General features: G+C 45.4%; 1 protein-coding gene across 1 annotated transcript in view; it reads left to right on the top strand.

Annotated features, from left to right (window-relative positions):
• Nucleotides 1–22,870, top strand: part of LOC144684249 (doublecortin domain-containing protein 1-like) — a 337,405-nt gene that overhangs the window by 128,582 nt on the left and 185,953 nt on the right. Inside the window, exon 8 of the mRNA XM_078547886.1 lies at nt 12,612–12,704. Coding sequence (XP_078404012.1) covers nt 12,612–12,704 — 93 coding nt within the window. The remainder of the gene's footprint in view (nt 1–12,611; nt 12,705–22,870) is intronic.

The following is a 22,870-nucleotide window of genomic DNA, read 5'->3' as shown; positions in this document are numbered from 1 at the left end:
CACACTGTCACAACGGTTTTGCAATTACGAGATGTGCGCATTGAATAGAGAAGAAATGAGTCCACTAAGAACTTTAGAGTTTTTAAAAATTAAATTAAAATATTTATTAATGAAAGAAAAGATTTCAAGCACATACACAAGACTACAATTACTTAATACTATAACAAATCCTAAAATTCCTAATTACCCTGACTCCCAATTACACACCCCCTTTAAGGCAATGGTCCAAAATAGATCTTAAATTTTAAAAGCAAGCCAGCATGTTACCACAGTGCCCACCTGACAGTGGAATTCCACAAGCTTGTCTCCAACTTTAGTTACTGGACACAGCAGACTTTTGCACAAATGGCTGGAGGCTTCCCAAAGGCTATTTCACACACTCCTGTTAGATCTTAAATGGACCCCAAAATAGCCTTTCGTTCTCCTTTATAAATGTTTCTCTCTCTTTAATCTATAAATTCCATTGTTCCATATGTCTTTGGAACATTAACTTTCCCATAATATAAAAACTTTCATGTTGCCAATATTGTCAGTAACCTTTGGGAAAAGTAAACACACTGCTTGGACTTGCTTATCTGGCTAGTTGTAAACAGACTAACACCCCTTTGAAATCCAAACAACTCCTTCACTTATCTAAAAATGCAAATTCCTTTCACAGCATCCATGTTTATTCATTAGCATTTCAAGTACACTTTTATACCTAGGGGAGAATTTTCTCCCTGTCGGGTGGGCCGATAGGGAGCAAGCGCGGGCGTGAACGGAGCCCATCGTCGCTCGTGATCGGCTGCGCGCCGCAATTTTACATGGGTGGGCCAATTAAGGTTTGCCCAGCATGACGCACACCCGGAAGCGCTCAGCGCTACCTGTGCAGGCGGGGGGAGGAGGGAGAGTTGGGGCCTGAGCTCTTTTGCGCATGCGCACGATAGAGTGCAGAAATCTCCCTGAGGCATGAAGTTGTCTTAGGGAGATCAAGTTCAGGTTCAAAGTAAAGAAAGTGAAAAATCATTTACACATGTCCCCTCATGTAACAGCGTCACAAGAGTTGGGACATGTTTATCAAATGTTTGTAAAATATTTATTAATTTAATAAACCCTTCATGAAACCTCATTCCACCCGTGGATGAGGTTTCATGAAAAATGTGAAGGCCGCTTGGCCTCTTTGCCTGCCCACCAACCTTAAGGTTGGACGGGCAACGTTCAGAATTAGTTGAATTAGTTAATTAATGGCCTTAACAGGCCTTTGGCTGGCGCGCACCCGCCGAGCTAAAGATTGGAATAACGCGCGGTGACGTCGGGACACACGGCCAACGTCACCGTGTGCCATTTTACGCAGAAGATCCTGCCCCCTAATTTCTTTTGATAATTTCAAGTTTGCAGTCCAGCTGACTCAAATGTAATTAAATCACACAGACAGAACCGTCTACACTCACACCTATAACCTACTTTACAATAAACCAGAATAATATTATGAAAATTATTATACTTTCATAACACACACTCCAAAATCCCACTTGAGTGTAGGCAGCTGATTAAAACACGCCCTGCCTCCATTCCCACTGCCGCGAAAATGGGAATTGCTGTGCCCAAGGGTGGGAATTACAATTTTCGGCCACTTCCACCATTTTTGCTATGACGGAGAGCCTCTCTGTCATGGTGAAAATCTGGGCCCAAGTGTCAGGTTGCCTCCCTGCATTTCTGTCTCCAGGACACCTTCCTGGAGGCCACTCCCTGCGATAGTGGGTGACAGCCCAGTAGCAGTGGGTTTCCAATTAAAGGACTTAAAAGGGAAATTAGCCGCTATTTAGGGACACTGCGGCACCCAGCAGGCGACAGGAGGTTGCCTCACAGCAGGAGGCGGTGGAAGAGCTCACCAGCAGCAAACGGCAAGGCACACTGTAGTCCACCCAGATCACATCCTTGCTGTTGAGTAAAGAAATCGTAGAGATGCATGTCTCCAATGGCCATATGCAGTCAACCTTGTATCCTCTCAAAAGACATTGATAGCAGTTGCAGTGCCTCCCTGCCAATTGATCAGTCTGTATGTACTGTGCACTGTGCATGGTGTATGTTTATCTTTTGGCTTGGGAAGGGAAAGGTTCTTCTAGTTAGTTACCTCTCTTCCATCCCAGAAATTTGTGGCATTTGTGGGCACCAGGATGATTATTGGAGCTGAAGTTTCAACCTCACCCTGGTTATTGTGATTTGCTAATGCAACTGAGCTTGACACTGTAGTGGAAGCAGACCAACCTCATTAGAACTTGTCAGTTTGTTTAGATGAACATGAACAGGCTGTACAATGCATTCAATCTAATATAACTTGGATGCAGTTAATTCACTCCATTTTAATTGCCTCAAAATGTGCTCTAGGCAATAGAGGGTTCATAGAATTTTTACAGCACAAAAGGAGGCCAGTCAGCATGTCATGTCCATGCCAACACTCTGCAAGAGTGACTCAGTTAGTCCTACTCCCCCCTGCCTTTTCTCTTTAGCCCTGCAATGTTTTTCTATTCAGGTAATTGGCCAGGTACTCTTTGAAAGCCATAATATCTCCGCCATGCTCTCAGGCAGTGCATTCCAGGTTACCACCCACTGTTCAAAATGTTTTTTCTCTGGTGCTGTTGGTCCTTTTGCCAGTCACCTTAAATTGGTATCCTTTGGTTGTTGACCCTTCTGCCAATGGGAATAGGTTCTCTCTATCAATTCTGTCTCGATCAAATCTCCTCTCAGCCTTCTCTTTCCTAAAGAGAACCGCCCCAGCTTCTTTACTCAATCCATGTAATTGAAGTTCCTCATCCCTGGAACCATTCTTGTAAATCCTTTCTGCACCCTCTCTAATGCCCTCGTATTCTTCCTAAAATGTGGTGCCCAGAATTGGACGCAATACTCCAGTTGAGGCCACTTCAGTGTTTTATAAAGGTTCACCATAACTTCCTTGCTTTTGTACTCTATTTCCCTATGTATAAAGAGTTATTTGCAAGAATGGCATGATTCATGATGATCCACTGATGTAAACATGGACCTTATGAAAGCTGAGCCTTGTGGCAAACATGTCTCATCCTGAGGTTGTTTAGGCTTCCCACTTTGGCTACCTTTGGGTCCCCTCTTCAGCTGTTTTTCACAGATCTTGGAATACATAGAAAATACCTTTTCCCTCTCAACTTCTGTCCCTAGGACAATAGTTGAGAAATCGATTGCAATTTATCCTGTGCCTTTACTCAGCCTCACTCAGATGTTTTTCCCGCCAGCTTTTGGTAATGGGCAATCTGATTTAAATTCGTACTGTATCCTGCATCGACAAATTAACTTGTGTTTCAGATGCTAACAACCCTGGTGATTCCTTGATTCAGTGAAAGCAATGTCAATTCTGTGGCAGAAAATGAAGATTCAAGCATGCCTGAAGTATTATAAATCCAGGCAAATCTTTCAATCCGGTAATGAGAGAGCCCTGCATTGTCAGAGGTGCCACCTTTTGAATGAGACATTGAACCAAGGTCCTTTCTGCTCCTTCAAGTGCACATAATTGACCCCATGGATCTTCTGGTGCCAATATTTATGTCACAACAAGCAGCATCGAAAAGAGGGCTAACTGGTCATTCAACTCACTGCTCTTGGTAGGACTTTGCTGAGCCTAAAATGGCTGCTGCGGTTTGCCTACAAAACAACCATGACTGTGTTTCTAAAGTTATTCATTCATGCAAAGAGCTTTAAGATGTTTTGAGAACATGAAAGGTGTATTGGATACCATTCAGTGGGTCTTAATGAAGTCACCATGGTCTTAAGTAGGTTAACTATGGGGAGAATTTTCTCCCCATTGGGCAGGCGGTTTGGGAGAGGGAGCAGGCGGGCGCAGAGCCGATTGCCGCCCACAATCAGCTGCATGCCGCCATTTTGCGTGGGCGGACCAATTAAGGCCCGCCCGGTGTGATGCGCACCCGGAAGTACTCAGCGCTACCTGCGTGGGCGGGGGGGGGAGGAGGGAGAGTCGGGGCCTACGCTTTTTCACACATGCGTGCGAAAGAGCGCAGAAATCTCCCTGAGGCATGGAGCTGATGATTTAATATTAAAACATTGCAAAAAAGAAAAAATAAAATTACTCAGGCATGTCCCCTCATGTGACATTGTCACATGAGCTGAGACACGTTTATGAATTTTCAGAAGACATTTTATTTAATTAATAAACACTTCATGAAACCTCATCCCGCCGTGGATGAGGTATCATGAAAAATGTGAAAGCTGCCTGGGCTCTTCGCCTGTCCTCCAACCTTAAGGTTGGACGGGCAGCCCTGACAATCAGTTTAATTAGTTAATTAATGGCCTTAACAGGCCTTTGACAGTTCGGCGGACACGCAGCCGACCCCGGTGTGTGCTCGCCGAACTGAAGATCGAAATGACGCGCAGTGATGTTGGGATGCACACCCGACATCACAGCGTGTCATTTTACGTGTAGGCATGCAGGGCCCGCCCCCGCACGCCAAATGGAAGATCCTGGCCCATATGTATTTATAATTACAAGGACGATATATATATATATACACACACAATAAAGGGTGAAAGCTAGGAATTGTCTCCATGCTTGCTTGTGCACATGGCTTTGTCCAACACTAGACTGACCCCCTAGACACGCATCATGTGTTCTCTTACATCACTGAATGGGCAGCACTCTACTCAGTCCCATGTTATCCCTCTATGTGCCAGGCCCACATATGACAAAAGGTACCGTATAAAATTAAAGCTCTCCTTCTACCCGATCTCATTTCCAGCTTTTACTGTTATTCCTTTCAGGTTCCTAGCATTTGGTTTTCTTTTTATTTTCTGTTAAGCCAAAAAATCAAATGTACAGATTGTACAGCTGAATTTTTACACTGCACTAGTTTACACAAATTGTTTTTACCTGAATCAAGAATCCTGCAAACTGCTTATGGAAGATGCCCAATTTAAAATAGTGATATCTTGACCGTTTAACCATGCGTGCTGCAACAGAATTTAAATTAAAACAATTTATTATGCAAAATCTAATCTTTGCAACAAAGATATGAGTGCGTGAAAGGTGACTGGAATGGCAAACAGCACACTGAGCAATGAAAACATGAACAGCGTATGCTTGAATCGGGATTGTACTTTTAAATGTTATGCTGCTGGTTCAAGAATTGTGGGCACATAAAAATTTTTGGCCTTGAGTGAGAATTACATTCACGTCAGCTGTGTATTCATCTGGTGCTAATGATAATTTTCAGAATGAAGCCTCTACTCCTGTTAGAGGCTCTTAATTTGCTAATAAATGGATTGCAACACATTGCTTACATTGCAAATATTCCATGTTGGTGGCTTACAACAATATTACTGGGTTGGTAATGCATACAACTGTCTAAACATTCAGTACAACAGGCATTTTTCTAAAAGTGAGGTCACCCCTTTTTATTTTGCTTTATTTTCCAAAAAATAATCCTTTCTGTGTGCCTCCTATGCCATGCAGCATTCCTGAACCAAAAGGTTGGACAGTAGCCTGGCCTCTAGCAAACGCCTATAGTATGGCTGGGTATTCAAAAGAACACTGGGGCAGCAGGGGGTGACATGCCTGCTGTTGCTACCTCTGCCCTTGTGTGGCGACACCTCTTTTTTCCATCAGTACCTTCCCTGGTGACAGAAAAAAAAAATTGGGAATTCACCTGTAAGGAAAACGGAGCCAGGAAAGCAACAGCCCACTGTTCTTTTGTACACCGTGTTACCTGAAAAAGACTTTACTTAATGACTTAATTTCCTTCCAGATTTCACACCGGGACCTGCATTCTGACAACCTGTTCTGAACGTCATAATACAGAACTAGGTATACTAAGCTCATGGAAAAAAATGCAAAGCCGCTGCATCTTTTGAATCAATTAAAAAAGTTAACGTTATGGTATCGTATTTTTGATGTCGAACTCCTCCCTCACAAATTCTACAATGGGTCAAAATAACAGTATGAAAGCAAAATAATGCGGATGCGGAAAATCTGAAATAGAAACAGAAAATGGAAATACTCAGCAGGTCAGGTGGAGAGAAAACAGAGTTAACCTGTGACCCTACATCAGAATGACGGTGAAGGGTACAAACCTGAAACGTTAACTCTGTTTCTCTCTCCATAGATGCTGCCTGACCTGCTGAGTATTTCTAGCATTTTCTGTTTTTATTTGCCATCTGTATAACTTTTACGCCAAAAGTGTATCAGGTAGGCAGGAAAAAGAGCTTCCCAACTATTTTCCTATAAATTATGGCCTTTTGTGCTAACAGCAAATGTTGGCTCCCTTGGTGTTTTCATCATTAATAGTGGCTGATGGTAAATTGATTACATTATGAGGACTATACTTAAAGATCAAAAGCCCAGCTGCAGTGCAAGATTTCTTGCTTCAATTTGTACGGCTGCGATATCTCAACCAGTTCTGACTCATTATAGTAAGGAAGTCTTAAGGCTGCATATTTACGACAACCGTATAAAACAACAGAGGCTAGGTTACCTGTCTGTTTGAAATAATCCCAGAAAATGCTGGAAACACTCAGCAGGTCAGGCAGCATCTGTTGAGATGGATAATGTTTCAGGTCAATGACCTTTCATCAGAGCTGGAAAATTTTAGAGATAAATGGCTTTTAAGCAGGTACAGAGCCAGGGAAAAGAGGGGTCTGTGATACGGTGGACATTAGGAGTGATTAAATGACAAAAGCGATGAAGGAGCAAGGCAAAAGGAGATGATATTGAAGAACTGTCTCCTGTCCACTTGCTTCACACTGGATAAAAGTATCGCATAAATCTGGAGTGAAGGGCAGCACTGATTTTGGCGTGAAGGAGAATAAGCCTCCCTGGAGGAGGGAGTCTCACTTCACTTGGTCCTGGAATCAAGTTGTGCCTTACCCTGCAACTGGGTTTAGCGTTGGTGTGAAAGGAAACCCTCTTCATACATTTCATGGGCAGGTGCAGCCTACATTTACCAACTTCTGCTAAGTGGCTCTAATATTGTTTTGAAGTGAAGTATAAAATGAAAAATAGCTGGAAAATAAATGACTAAGAGAGATTGATAGCAAAAAAATTGCCTGGAATTAAAAAATTATGCTAGCATGAAAGCTCCTGAACAAATGGGCCCAAGCACTGTGGGTGTAAGCTGGCTGCAGAGGTATAGATAGAGAGGAGCAATGACCATAGGTACAAAATGTCCTCTGGAACTTATAGGATTTTCTTCAATGTAACTTCATCTTATGTACATTGAAATATACTTTCTAATTAAATATTTACTCTTTGACATTATATTGGTACAAAGTGAAAAGGACCTTTATTGAGGCCTCTGAAACAAATGCTTGCAAATTTTTCTCTCTGAAGCGGGGAAACTCTGTAAAGTACAACCTCAGGCATGTTCTTTCTGAAGCTATCAGCTCTTTGCGTTGCTGAGAATGGTTGATTAATTCCAGTAAGTTTTTTTTGGAAGGTTTCAAATGAAAGCTAGGGAATACAGTAATAGTAATCTGAGAATGTCTGACAAATCCCCAGGACAAAACACGTGCTTGCCCATTCTATTGAGGCTCTCTTTCACCACCGCCCCCCACTTCTCTCCCTGTCTTTCGTGTTGTATAGATTCTTATGAAATAAAACACAAGCAGGCAGCAGGGAGATTACACTTCAGTGCAGTCTGTATTCTAGTAGAGAGAAATAAAGTTGTTTAGTGAACACCTGCCATGGTGTCAATAGAGAGGCTGTGAACTGAAATCACACCAAGCATAAGAGGCTGATGAAGGGGTGCAGGTTTTCACGCTGCTAGCAGTCAGAATTTAAAGGGAGAATTGCTATTATAAAGCAGAGTTCATCAAAATATGCACTGGCAGACTAAAATTACACCTGGTGTTCTGGTGGAGCTTGGCTTTGTCCATGACCATTAGTAATTTTTTTTATTATTCTTCCACATGCACTCTGTGACTTGCTTCTTTCTATATTAGACTTCAATTGGCTTTGATGCTTTTACTTCAGTGATGGGTGTTGATTTTATATTCCCATTGAGCCCCTTTTATGTGCTGAAGTTTTTTTTTGTATCCTCCTTCTTCTGAGCATTTTGCCTCCAGGTACAGGTCACAGGGTTAGGCAGTACAGGTGAATGAAGCATAAAAATTGTAAGCGTGCACTGTTTCAAAAGGATGGCACCCATATACGGCATTCTTTTTAATTCCAATTGTGCCCAACCTTCCCCCCCTTCCACCACCCCCCATGGCTTGCTTATTCGTGTAACTTTGTAGTTCGTACAAATGCAATGAATTTTTTGTCCAACAGCTCCTCTGTGCAAACTTTGTGGCCAAGAAATAACTGATGCCGAGATTAATAGATGAACACTTAACATTTTCATATGACATCCCTTTGTGCGATATTTTAATGCAGGCCTTATCTCCTTATTTTAGGCAAATTAATGCCTCTGTTAGAATAGTGGACAAGGGAATTACCTACGTGGGCAATAAACATTTGTCTGTTTCTAGGCTGCCATCCTAGATTTAGTGAGCACATGTTTAATAGATGAGGAATGAATTTAGTGTTGTATGTAACACATTGAAATATGTGAAATCTTAGTGACATTTCTGAAGCAGGGGATTATTGACAGTCCACATTCAAAAAGGATTTATTCTATAAACAACAATGAGCCCAAGAAAAAAGGTTTTTAAAATGGGCTTATAATAAAGAGACTATCAAGAATAAAAATGATTTTGTGGTATGATTTGAAGCAATGTAAAAAAATGAGTTTTGGTATTACGTATGTAGATACTCAAAATCTAGTGCTACAAATGTTGGGAGCAATGTGACAATGACTCAATTTAAAATTAAAGTGTTGCATTCCTCCTAACAGTATGGTTGTTTGCCAACAGAAAAGAGAGACTCAGGGCACAGCATTAGGATCAAGGCCTTTGATGTCCTAGGCCACTGATTGTCCCCATCATCGAAGAAAGGTTTTAGTCAAAAAAATCTATCCAGTGCTGCCTATCGATTTGAAAACATCACAGCTGCTTCTAATAAGTGGAATAGAAAGGCTGGTTTCTATGGGGCTGGAATTACCTTTCGATTGCCAATGCCTGGGTGTTGGTCCTCTCAATTGCTGTGCTACCTTTTCTGATCAATACTGAATCATCCAGTGGATAGTAATTAGCTTTTAGAGAAGCACTCAACAAAGATCTGTGGTGACTCTGATAGACTTCACCAGAAAAGGTCAGGCAAAATCAGCAGTGAACTAGAAGGTGATGGATAAAGAAAAAGACCCCTTGCCTGAGAAGTACTTAGCTCTTTTTTAATTACTGTAATTTTCAACAAAAGTAGGAGAGTGAGATGATGAAGTACAGCACTTTCCTCCCTGCTGTTCCTGATGAGGCTTGATAGTCCTCAAAATTACGCATTGACTCTCGTTGATTTCTCCCAGTGTTTAGTACTAATAACCTGTAGGGTTTTTTTTCTCTCTACCTCTCAGTCCTAGTGTCACTGCAGTAATTACACTGTGTGAAATCTGCACTGCAATCACAGCTGCCAACTCTGAGCTTCACAAGCTAGGTCAGACTTTGTACTGCACAGAAAAAATGCTAGACCGACATATAAGACAGGAAGGAAAGGAATTGGGTTTAATTCCGAAGTATCACTGCATACTTTAGGAGCAGAAATCTCCAGTCTATGGATTGTGCACAGTTGTATTCGTTCAAGTCTTTAAATTAGAAATCTATTATGTAGCAGCTTAATTTTTTAATGAATTCCTCCTTCAGCTATTTACCAACACAACTTCTATTTAGCTGTACCTCCAGGGCTTCATTAAGCCGAATGAAACTGACAACGGATTTTTCCTCTATTTCCATAAAACGAGTCAAAAATTGTTTTTTTATCCAGTGACTGTGATAAGAAGAATTTTTTTTTATTTGTTCATGGGATGTGAACGTTACTGGCAAGGTCAGCATTTATTGCACATCCCTCATTACTCTTGAGAAGGTGTTGGTGAGCCTCCTTCATGAGCTGCTGCAGTCCATGTGTTGCTATTAGGAATGCACATCTATAGAGATAGCAATGAAGATATTAATATGAAGCAAAATTTAAAAAAAATTAGTTTTAGCATTGGGAGGCTCTGAACTCGGCCTGTGGCCTTGACTTCATCAGCCATCATCGTGATGAGCTTTCACCTGCTCGTGGCTGACGGGCTTGTTGGAGGGCTACACGTAAACAGAATAATCAGCCTCAGGAAGGGTGGATTGATGGGCCATCACCAGTTTTGGTCGCCTCTACCCCTCCCACTTTTCCTTAAAGCTTTTCTCTTATCGGCTGATCATGCCACACTAGCTGAGGCTGGAGTCACGGTACCAAGGTTCAGAACTAGGCTCCCCTAAAACAGGAGGAGAGAAATCATTGTTCCAAGAGAGAAAATCGAATTTGGTTACTATTGTGAACTTAACAAGCAATTTTAACGTAATGGGCTATTCAAGAGGGTTACATACGTCTGTAAACTTAATAATTTCTACTCTCTGTTTTTTTGTTAAGGTACGAAATGTTTAACATTAGAAAAAAACACTAATTCCAGCATTAACCATTCTCACAATAGTCTCCTCAGCATCTTGAGAGAATTACTCTGCAGTCTGTAGGTAGATGGCCAGTGTCTCTAAGATTAGTGTGAAGGCTCACTTAAGCTTCAGGCAAAATTAGCCAGGAAATAAAATCTAATTCTTCTTGCAGTGGGATGCACGCTGTATACTGAGGCTTGCCAACAATCCAGCAGTCATTGTGCATTTACATTTTAGAAGGCAATCGATTCAGCCGGGAACTATCGGGAACAGACTGCCAAACTTCCCCATTAGCCTTTGTACTTTTTTCATCACATTACAAAGTTTGTAACATCAGTGCTTGCTATGTGGCATTTCAATCCAGCATGTTAACAGCACCAGCCAGCCCTGGTGTTTTTTTAAAGAATCTCTTGCAGTTACAAAGACCCGTGGCTGGCTATTTTGATGCAAGAGTGCAGATTTGAAGTTCAGAAAGGCATGATAGTGTTAAAGAGGTAAGTAGGTGTAATGGCACATCTAAATTCACTTGTTCACATTTAGCAGAATAAATTCTATGTAAATAAAGAACGCTTAAGTGCAGTGTACGATGGTGGCAAGGTTTCTTTTTGGGGGGACTCTAATCGGTCACTTCTCTTTCCCATACATAAACGCCAGCCAGTACCCGATAGAAACAAAGGAACCTCTCCCAGTGTCTGAATATAGTGACACTCATTCTAAGAGGAGTGGGGCAGCTTTTTGTAAGCACACTGCTTCAGACAAACAATAGCACACAATGAGTTATTGACTTGTTTATATATGGGGCTCTTTTCACTAACTAAATCTGACTCCCACAGTCTGGACAAATGATTGATTTCGCTGGTAGAATGGGAAGCCCTATGCGTTTAACTCTATAGTGTAAACTGTTTCTTCCCCATTTGTACACCCTGAATAGAAGCTTATTAAAATGCACTTTCCAAAAATACCTGCAGCTGGCCATTATGAGTGAGTTCTGTATATATAAATAAGTAATTTGTCCCAGTCTTTTGTATGGCAACAGGGCATTGGAGTTTCATGTGGGTAGATATGAATGCTAGCATAATCAGTCTTTCAGCAGATTGCGGCAGTTAATGTAAATGTATACATTATATGAAGTTATTTTTTTCAAACAATTGCATTCATATTACAAAACAGAAAGGAAATGAATTCCTCTGCCAAACTGTGTGTCTAGAGGCAAATCTGTTGAATTTCATGCTCACGGCAATGAATGAGTTCAAGCCACATAAACTGTATCAGGGCACCGTCCATTGAGCACAAAATACTATTATGCTTTGGTGTAGCATAAAAGCAGTTTGGCTTCTAAATGAATAAAATTGACTCTGAGTAATTTTCACAGCTGCATGGACCTGCGTACAGTATTAATAAAAAAAAAATGCCTTATAGGAAAATATACTCTAGAGCAGAGACCCGCTGTGTTAAGATTTTATTTTTGCCTTTTTAATGTAGATCACAATAATGCATGAAAAAGGATTGCGATTTGGGAGCTGTTCCGATTTTGAGCCTTATTATATCAACCTTCCTTGAGCCCTCCAATCTACAATGTACAGTTTTGTGCCTGTGAAATGTTGAAGTTGTACCTTGACTATGCAAATAGTTTCTTTGATTTTTTTTTTACAAGCCTGTTATTCCAGAAATTCAAAATGTTATTTTTTTTTTGACGTTGTTGGCATTAAAAATTAAAACAGCAACATGCCCATCATCACAGAAATCCTCAGGAAGCAGCCTGAACAATTAAACTGTTAACAGAGTCAACCTCTGTACATATAATCACTTGTAAGCTTATTCGTGTCAACCTCCATTGATTTTATTTGAACATAATTGCTACAGAAGCAATATTTATTAAGAGGCACTTTGAAGTTTTTAACTAAACTGCTAATGAATTTTCTCCGAGCCATTTCAGCAGAATCAGTTCAGTTTGACGAAAGATGTTCACTTATGGTAGACATTTAAAAAAAAAAATAGATTAGAGAGAAGCCAGATTGTGTGCAAAACCTTTCAGAGAAATACCAAACATAAATTTTAAAATTTGTTTTATTTCCTTTTAGGTATATCACGCCTTGAATGGGTGCACACGGAAGGTCACACACAAAGGCCTTCTCTGTATGACTACAGGAGAACTGTATAAAATAAGTGAAGATGTGAGAACATTTTTTTTACTGCTTTTCTATTAAACAAAGTAGAGAGTTACTCCTATGTGGGGGAGGGGAAAAGGGTGCTTACTGAGAAAATGTAGTCTTGTCACTCGAAAGAGAATCTGATCTTTGCTGTGCATATTGTCCAAATTCCGAAGCGATCTTATGGCATAAGAAACTGTGAAAGTTATTATGCTGGTTTTGTGTCAGGGTAGTTGGAGGAAGGTGGCTTGGCCTGAGCTTAGCATTTTCATGTGGCTGGCTGCCTTTGCACACAAACAGATTGAAATATGAACGGACCTAGTTATGTAGGGTCACGAAAGGCCAAGTTTTGTCTTCTTTTTAGTCTTTTCAGATTGCTTTAGGTTGTGGGTGGAGGGAGCTTTGGCTGGAATGAGAATTCTTAATATCGTAGTTTATGGCTGTGTTGTTAAACGAGTAGCTGCACTTTATAACATAGAAGTGAATGAGGAAATAATTCCTCCATCCCCCCCCACAAAAATCAGGTGCAACTTTCAACCAATTACTTCAATATTTAATAGCAGAGTTTCATATATCTCATGTTCATATTCTCTCTTGTATAGGAATTGAGTTTAATTTTTTTTAAATGTTGAAGTTATCCTTAAAAGGACAGGGGATTTTTTTTTTTTCGTTTGCTTTCAGTTTTATTTGCAATCCACACATCACCCCAAATCAGAGTTTGTTCAAAGCAAATCACATGGGATTTAAAAAAAATATATGTGAAATGTTTGGGCTTCAAACAGTAAAAATGAAGTCATAAAATGAAAAGTAAAAGAAGATTGGAGCAAGCAAATTCAGCATTTTAATGCTCTTGGAGGAATTAATTTTGAATAGCAAATTTCACGATCATTTGAAATATAAAATACAGCCTGTGTGACGGTGCTGGGGGATAACCTGAAATTCTGCTTCCCACTATTTTAGCAGAGATGTTTAGCCAGTTAATGGGGTTACGCCTTTGTCAGAGTGCTAGAGAGAACATTTTGGATTTATACACTGATATCCCACATCGCAAAATCAGGGGCAGAATGCTTTATGTCTTTTGACTTTAAATTTATTGATTTAATACATCAATGAATGAAAGCAGAAGATAGACTGAAACCCAGGAAGGAATGTTTCCCTCCACTCCCAGCTTTTAATCAGAGTGTCGTAAGATATACTTAACAAAAAAAATGATTTCTTGTATTAAGCAGTTCACAAAGTACAGTGAACGTGCCATGAAGGCTCAACTGATATGATTTCCATTTTCACATGCATGAGGACCATTTAACTCGGGAGGAAGAAAACTGCCGAGGAACTGTGATCGGCTTTAGGGTTTAAGCTAAGTTGGAACTTCTGATTTGTGAAGTGCCTGTATACACACTTAGGATGGAATATTCCGTGCCCGCTGGCATCGGGCATGTTCGGTGGCGTGAGCGGACAATATGCCGCGAAGGCCAAAATTGAGTTTCACGACGTTGTGAAAACAGTTTGCGATCAGCCGCTCTGCCCGTCAATGGCGGGCCACGTTTCCCGCCGTCGGACGTCGGGAACCTCATTGTAATACATCTGCATATTATTATAAGGCCAGCCCGCTGGAATCACCCCCCCCCACCCCCACCCCCACCCCCCCCCACGCTGGATTGTTGGACCATGCCGATGTGTTTCACAACAGCATACATAAGGCGTGCACTTGATGGGCTGCACTTCGAGAGGAACTCGAAGGTGAGTGCACAGTAACTTTGCAGAGCGTCGCAAGGGTTGCCTGTTGGACTTCAAGGTTGAGGCGTGTTGGTGGGGGCCAAGGGCTGTCCTGCGGTTGAGACGAGTTGTGGGGGGGTGGTGGTGGGAGGGGCAAGGGCTACACTGTGGTTGATTGCAGTGCACAAGCATATGTGGGGTGTGGGGGAGGGAAGTGGCCACGCATTAGGGACACCTTGTATAAAGTGATCATTCCACTGCAGCTGAGTCAGCTCAGACGCAACGCAAAGGCTTGAAAGTGCCACCAAGTGCTCAAGAGCTTTTTGTCCCTTGGGCACAGAGGGCAAACTAGTAAGCATTTTAGCAGACTGCAAAACAGTTGCACGACTGGGAAAATTGTACAATCTCCTTGCTAAAGCTGGAGCAGTCACTGGTGGATGGACTCACAGTCCCTGGCAATGCCATCATCCCGGTTTGGACCAGTCTCCCCCACAGTTCAAGCTAACAGTGCAGTCTTGCAGCGCAGGTTAGGAGAATGCCTGTGCCTGAGCTGAGAACACAGCATGCAGTCCAGTGGGAAAAGCTGCCATCAATCGGTCAGGTGGAATGGGCTGGAGGAGGGTGGGGTTTCAGGCAGCCATGCAGTGCACTAAACTCTGACCATCCAAGTGGTGGCCAGCACTCCCCGGACTGTGTTAAAGGGCCTTCAGATTTAACCAAGAAAGGTTCTTAAAATACCCCTGCTAACCCACGCACCTCTCTCTTTCACCCTGCAGATGGTGTCTATCAGGGGCATGAAGCCTGGTGAACTAGCTGTATGCCTCATGAAGTACAGAAAGCAGAGACGAAGGAGAAGAGAGTGACGGAGGTGTCTGGCTGCACAGAGGGAAGAGCAGCACCCTCAGGAAGAAGGGGCGACTGGGGCTTCCGCACACACTGCTGAAGAGCCACAGTATGCTGCCACTGGTTGGCAAGCTAGACCCAGGGACCTTAGACGCCATCTGAAGATGACCAAGAACCAGTGTCTCCGAAGACTGCGCATGTCTAGGGAACTGGTCGGTCACATCTGCCACCTGCTGCAGGATTTGGCACTACGAGGTTATGGAGGTCCTCCACTGCCTGTGGCCGTGAAAGTGACCACAGCCCTCAATTTTTGCACCAGTGGCTTCTTTCAGGGCTCCACAGGTGACCCATGTGGGATATTGCAAGCCTCCACCCATAAATGCATCCATGAGGTCACGGACGCCATCTTTGTGAGGGCACACAACTTTGTGCATTCTGCCTGGGACCAGGAAAGCCAGGATGCAAGAGCGAGTGGATTTGTCCAGAACTCGGGTTTCCCACAGGTGCAGGGGGCCATCAACTGCACTCACGTGTTGCTCAGATCTCTGTCGCAGCAAGTGGTCAACTATGTCAACCGCAAGGGCTTCCACCCACTGACTGTTCAGCTGGTCTGCGACCACCTACAGGTCTGAGCCCAGGGCTCAATTCCCAGGGATTGTCCACGACTCCTACATTCTCAGTCAGTCACAGATCCCTGACGTCTTCCAGGGTCCACAAAGGTTGCAGGGATGGCTCCTTGGGGACCAGGGCTACCCGTAGAGGACGGCGCTGATGAAACCCATGCATTGGCCTCTGATTGCAGTAGGGCGAAGGTATAATGAGGCTGCTGCCACAACTTGCCTGGTGGAGCAGACCATCAGGATGCTGAAACTGAGGTTTCAGTGCCTGGGCTGGTCTGCTGGATCCCTGCAATACAGTTCACAGAGGCTGTCACCCATCGCCGTCGCCTGCTGTGCCCTTTACCCCCTGGTGCTGCAACGGGGGGATGAGCTGGCTGAGGAGGAGATGGAGGAGTTGGACATCCACTCCAATGAGGAGGATGTCATCGGGGATGAGAGTGATGAGGTCCTCGAAGGCGATGATGATGATGGCAATGAGGCCATTGCACTGGCCAGACGAGACAGGTGCACTCTGGAGGCCCTCATTGCTGCTAGATTTGTGGAGGAAGATGATGACATGCAGTGAGGAGACACCATAGATCCTCACATTGCATTTCTGAACATTTGACTGCAGTCTGGCTAATGGCAGCGCACATACCCTCTGTGATAAGGCTGCTGTCATGGAGACACAATGGAGGCCCTAATAGTCACTAGATTCCAGGAGGATGATGATGAGATGCAGTGAGGACACTCCATAGATCTTCACATTGCCTCTGTGAATGTCTGACTCCTGTCTGGCTGATGGCAGCTCGCTTGGGCTCTGTGATCAGGGTCATGCCATGGAGATGCAGCTGTGAAACTTTAAATGCACCCGATCCTTTGTCAGCCTTCAGCACCTGACCCCTTCAGGAGCACAGCGTCACTGGTCACAGATGCTGACGAGATGGGAGCCAGCCCCATCTTAAAGGTGCTGAGAGCACACAGAGAATGGCAGAACTCTGTGACACCTGGCCATGACACTCTGGCAGCAATAACAAGCATGGTCGAGGTACAGTAATGTGTTCAGGGTGTGTGAAGCTGGACCATTACTTTGGTCTGAAGGCTGCACAAAGCACAGGGAAGAGGCTCTGGGCTGAGACACCTGCCTTTATACCGTGCAGGAACCAAGGTTTCACATCTGAGTGGCACAGACACTATTCATCATAACAAGGAGCCATAGGCAGGGAGATATTCTTAGGAGCTTATTTACAATAGTGAACATTATGTACAAGTGATTAACACCTGTGTCCAGGCTGTGCAACTACACCTTCTTAAACTTCCTAAACCTGCTGCTATGTCTTAGTGTTCCCTGGACATCCACAGCTGGGGAGAGGCAGCCTGCTGACTGCTTCGCCCTGTCTGTGATGACCTTAGCGGGTGTCCTCTGGAGGACCAAGACCTGGAGGACCCCGGCCTGCTTTCGGGGTCCTGCTGTGTGGCAGTGCCACCCTCCTTGGCCTGTGGAGCTGGAGTTGCTGGGATCACAGGAAGGGGGGATTCGGATGCACCAGACACTCCTGGAGTCACCTGGGTGAATGGCCCCAGGGTGTGATCCTGCTGATCCTCCTCCCTATGGGTGCCCAAGGGCCCCTGGCTAACTCCTTTAGGAGAAGGGGAAGCTGGAGTGAGATCAAGCTGCGCCGCACCCCCTCTTGCGTACACGATGCTGGAGGCCAACTATGTCATCAGCGATGGAGCTCAGCCTGCGCAGCAGTGCAGGACCAATGTCCTGGACCAAGGTCTCCATGGTGGTTGCCATCCTACCAGTGTTGACCTTGGTGCATTGCAATGCCGGCGCTATCACCTTAGACTGAAGGCAGGTGGACTCCTCCATCGTGCCTTGCAATCTGAGGGGTGCAGCAGACATCCCTTCCTGATGTTCCCTAGCTTGCCATTGCAGCTACAGAAACTGTGACATGACCGAGTCTAGGGGCTTGTCATCTGACTCAGACTCAGCAGATTTCTGGCCTCCAGCAGTCCTCCAAATGCTGTAAACCTGGGAAGTCCCTGCCGCCACCTGCTGTGGATTAGACAGTGCGATGTGCTCACCTGATTGTGATCCTGATGGTACTCTAATGCTAAGTCCCACTGAGTTGTGTGTCCCTGCACTGGTGGAGGGTGTAGGTGAGCGCTGTGATGCATCTTCACTGAAGGTGCCTTCAGATTCCTCTTCAGAGGTTTCTTCGGGACATGATTGAAAGTCCTGGGTCATGGACTCTGTTGGCTGTTTCCCAGATGTGCCAACGAAAGCAGGGGGAGATAGTTAGTGCATGGGACTGTGGAACAGGACACATCAGTCACAGCATGGTTGTCTGATGGATATTACACTGCTGGATCCTTACTTTGGTTGAGCACCGCCGACCTCACCGACAGCACAGGACCAGTCCAGATCCTCGCCAGCCAGCTGGATGGCTCCATGTTCAAAGTCCGAGAGGACCTTGATTCCTCCACCAGTCTGCGACCTCTCCCTGTTGTTGTGTGCCAGTTTGTCCTGCATGAATAGAGATGGAGAGAGTGTAAGCAGCACACCTGCCTGGTAAATGATGATAAGTGTGCCTGGCATGTGTGGGTGGTGAGTGGTCCCATGGATGGGATGAGGACAATGAAGGTGTGCGTGAGAGAGTGAACGGTGATGTCCCTTGAACTGACAGTGAGTGAAGGCCCTGTGGATGTGTGATGGGTTGGTGAGTGTGTGAATTGAAAGTGATGAGAAGAGTGACTTACCCTGGTGGAACAGAGGAGATCATTCATCCTCTTTCGACATTGGGTGGCTGCCCTCTGTTGCAGGGCACTGGCGCTGACCACCGCTGCCACTGCTTTCTATGCTGGATTACTGATGTTGTTGCCCCTCCTGTGGCCACAGCGGGGGTAGAAGGCATCACGGCGGGCCTGCACCGCATCCAAAAGGTGCTCGAGGGATGTGTCATTAAACTGAGGGGGGAGGGGGGGATGTGGGGGCTGCAGTCTTCTTTCCTTTTGGGGCCATGTCTTTGCAGCAGTCCTGGGCTGGAAGCACTGAGAGGTGTATGCGCGGCTGCACTTTAAATATGGCGCCCGGCGTGATGAAGCAGTGAGGTGATGGTGTGACGGGCGAATGAGAGCCTGCCTGCCATGGAAACGGCGTGTTTCTCAGGAATGCATAATTAATGAGGTGGGATTGGGACCACACGGTGTGAAAAGCCGCCATTGTAGCCAGCGGGTGAAACGTCGTTTTACCCGCCCGCTATCGCACTTAGTGCAAATCTGGGATGATTCCGCCCTTAAGAGTGCACTCATGTTACATTCCTGTGTACTCCGTATAAAATTAGTGTGGTAGTGCCTGCATAAACATAGAACATGGAGGAATCTGACACATGTATTATAACCTCTGGAAGTGTAAATTAACGATGAGAAGTTCTGGCTGCAATGTTGGACTGTCATGCTCCATGACAGTCACTGAGTGGTGCCACCTCCTCCAACTGGCCCTGGAGCTGCAGAGGGACAGCATCGCCAGTGGCTACCAAGATCATTTTCATCTCCATTTTCTATGCCTCAAAATCCTTGCAGACTGGAACCAACGACGGCACCACATCTCACAGTTCACGTGCGACTTTTCATTTGGGAGGTCACAGAGGAGAGGAGACTTTTGTCTTCTCTCTAACCAGAGGGAAGCAAGAGGAGCAGGCCTGTGGCTTTACCAGGATTATGGGATTACCAGTGGTTCAGGAGCCATCAGCTGCAAACGCATGCCTCTGCGGGCTTCATACCTCAATGGGCAGATCCACTGGAACTGCAAGAGATACAACTCCCTTAACGTACAATTGGTGTGCGATCATATACAGAGCATTATGTTGGTGAATGCCAGCTATCCTGGCAGGAGCTACAATGCTTTTATCCTGCGCCAGTCAGCTGTTCCCGCCATATTCAAGGCACCACGATGAACTGGCTGCTTGGTGACAATAGCTACCCGTTCTAGATGTGTCTCATGACACCCCTCCACAACCCAACCACACATGCAATGGTGCGCATAGAACGAGAGGCATCCTGTCAGCAGGGACTCTGTGGAGCAAATCATTGGCATACTAAAACAACAGCTCTGCTGCCTGGCCTGCTCCAGGGGAGCCTGACCTCACTTGCCGGAGTGTGTCTCCAAATTTGTGGTGGTCTACAGTGTGCTGCACAACCTGGCTCTCATGAGGGTGCAGCTATTTGCACCACGCATTCAACGAGCACCTCAGGAGGAGGAAGAGGAACCTGAAAAGGAGGAAGAGGCATTCAGGACACCATCTGTCCCATTGGGCTGCCTGTGAGCAGCCTTTGATGGCAATTGTCTAGCTGACTGGCTGACAGGCAACAGCAGGAGGACAGGTGGAGTGGCAGAGGTGGGAGCTTGAATGCTATCATCCTGAGAGAAGACAGCAGATTCGTGCTCCATGCAGCCTCTGCCACTCCCCTGGGGCAGTGGCTCAGCAACCCTAATAATCTGCTGGAACACAGATCGCTGGACTGTTGTGAGAGCCTGCACGCTCTCTTTGAGCACTAATATCCACAGCCATGATGGCAATAGTCTGAACCTGCACGCACCAAGATGGCCTTTCATGGCAACAAGCAGCCATCTCATGACCTCAGTCTGAGCGTCCGCTGCAGCGCTGAGACATTGGGTGGTTTCAGCTTGTGCAGCAATAGAAGCTGAGACATCGGCCACCGGAAGTTGCATCATGGCTGGGTCTGTAAGGCAAGGAGTTAGTCACGCTGGAACAGATGGGGAACAAGCTCTGTGTAACGCCCTGTGCCAAGTTGGAGTCAGACTCCTCCATGCTCCATGACAGTCACAACACACTCTGTCGCAGGCCTGCCAGTCTTCTCTTTGCATGGCCAGTCGTCTACATGCCATCCCATCCAAGTCCTCCCCTGAGCCCTCTGGGACCTTGCCCTCCATGGAGCTGGCACTTGAACTATCCATTCCTCCTGGCCTGTTTGCAGCCGACTGGTACTCAGTGACTCAGCAACCCACATAAGAACATACAGCGCCGTATCTGAGCTGCTGGCTCCGAGGGTCAGAACAAGTGACAATGCTTCTTCATCAGACGTGTGATCTTGCTTATGCCCTTATGTCCTTCATGCCTACATTATGAGGCTGCACTGGCTGGGCAGGTGGCAGTTTTGGTGTATCTGAGAGCATCAATGCAGAAGGGGAGGGCTAGAGTGAGGGAAAGCAGGTGGGGTGGAAAGCAAGAGATCACTGCATCTGCAGCTTGCAATTCAAGCTTAATAACAGGGTGAGGGTGAAGCAGGATTTGAGGGAGTGGATAATGAACAGACCATCACCCGAGATGTTCTCGACGATGCCAGCTGCAATGGCCTCAGTCAATACAGGCCCAATAATTCACGGCATGGTCTCCTCTAGGGGCTCAGGAGTCGCATGCATGTCGGTCCCCATGGTGGTTCTGTTATGTGTGTAAGAGTGTCCTGCAAACAAGGGGAAAGAGTGTCAGTGAACGTGTTGCGAGATGTTTCGGTGATGTGCCTGTTATGGCTTAAAAGCTGGAAGTTTGTGGAAGCTGCGGGATGTGGGTTTAAGGCTTGCAGCAGTGGTAAGTGTGTGAGGGTAAAGTGGAGCATAAGAATGTTTGGCATGAGTCCTGATTGCTAGAAATCGCTGATGGGTGAATGACGGGGTGCATTGAGTAGTATGTGAGATTGGTAATGATGTGGGCAGGGGATGGTATTTGAGGATGTATTCACTGATCTTGACCACTCGTATGAGGTCATTGAACTTTTTTGTGGCACTGCAGCCAGGTGCTCAGGGCTACACTCCATGAATTGACCTTCGTAGTTACTTTCTCTCAATCCCTTTGCAGTGCACCCCATCAGGGCCTCCTGCTCCCTCTGAATACATGGGCTTGATTTTCAGTCCAGGGTTGGGAACCCAATGCCCGGATCAAGACTGGGTACTGACACTATCTTTAAAAGCAGATCCCCTAATCCCCAATTAGTGGTGTTGAGTGCTGCCAAGAAGTAGTGACTGACTGCGGAATATAATCCTCACAGGCAGACAGCAGCCATGACTGGGCTTGCTGCTATCTTGCAGAATAGGGGAGGCTGGAGATCAGAAGGCCAACAGCCTCCCGGCACACACAAGTGGCCAGAAGATCAATGAAAGGTAGTAGCCCTAAGAGAATAACCCTTTTTCCAAGAAGTTTTGTTCAGCTGAAATGTGGCTCAATGAATCCCTGCATTGCCTCTGACAGCTGTGCACTATATGTGCACCAGACTGTTTGCTTTTGCCGATCTGCAATTTGAAAATTGCCTTCAGGCCCTCCCTGGCCCATTAACAAGCTCCTCAAGGGACCTAAAGCAGCAGCTAATTGGAGGCAAGTGCGTTTTTGGTGCCCCCCCCCCCCCCCCCCCCCCCCCACCGGCCACCCTTGCTTTGAAAATAACAGTGTGACCCGGAGGCATTGGGGCCCTGACATGCCATGTGGGAGAACTATTTTCAAAACACGCCCCTACAGGCGATTGAAAATCAAGTCTCGTTCAAATTTATTAGCAGTAGAAGACTGTCAGTTAATAAATCAAGTAATGGCAGGGCTGCTCTAACCTCCAGAGTGCACATCCTGTGCTATGTAGGAACTCCAGGACGCTTCCCTTGTCTTGGATAACCATTTGTGCATGTAGTTTGTTAGCTGCAGCAGCTTGAGCTCCAGCTTTCAGGACTTGAGCAGCAGTTGACGTCACTGCAGCACATCTCTGAGATTGAGAGTTATGTAGATAGCATGTTTATAGATGTGGTCACTCCACAGCGTAAGAGTTTGCAGGGAGGGAGGGAATGGGTGACCACCAGACAGTTAAAAAGAAACAGGTTGGTGCTACATGCATCCCTGAGTGCACTGTCCAACCAGAATTCAGTTCTGAATACCGATGAGAGTGATGGCTCATTTGGGATGTGCAGCCAGATCCAAATCCATGATACCACAGGTGGCTCAGCTGTATGGGGACGGCAGAGGGTGTGGG

The sequence above is a fragment of the Cetorhinus maximus genome, chromosome 9 (assembly GCF_964194155.1).
Source record: "Cetorhinus maximus chromosome 9, sCetMax3.hap1.1, whole genome shotgun sequence".
In the NCBI taxonomy this organism is placed as follows: Eukaryota; Metazoa; Chordata; class Chondrichthyes; order Lamniformes; family Cetorhinidae; genus Cetorhinus; species Cetorhinus maximus.
The sequence above is the reverse complement of the archived record's forward strand: the minus strand, read 5'-3'. Positions and strand labels throughout refer to the sequence as shown.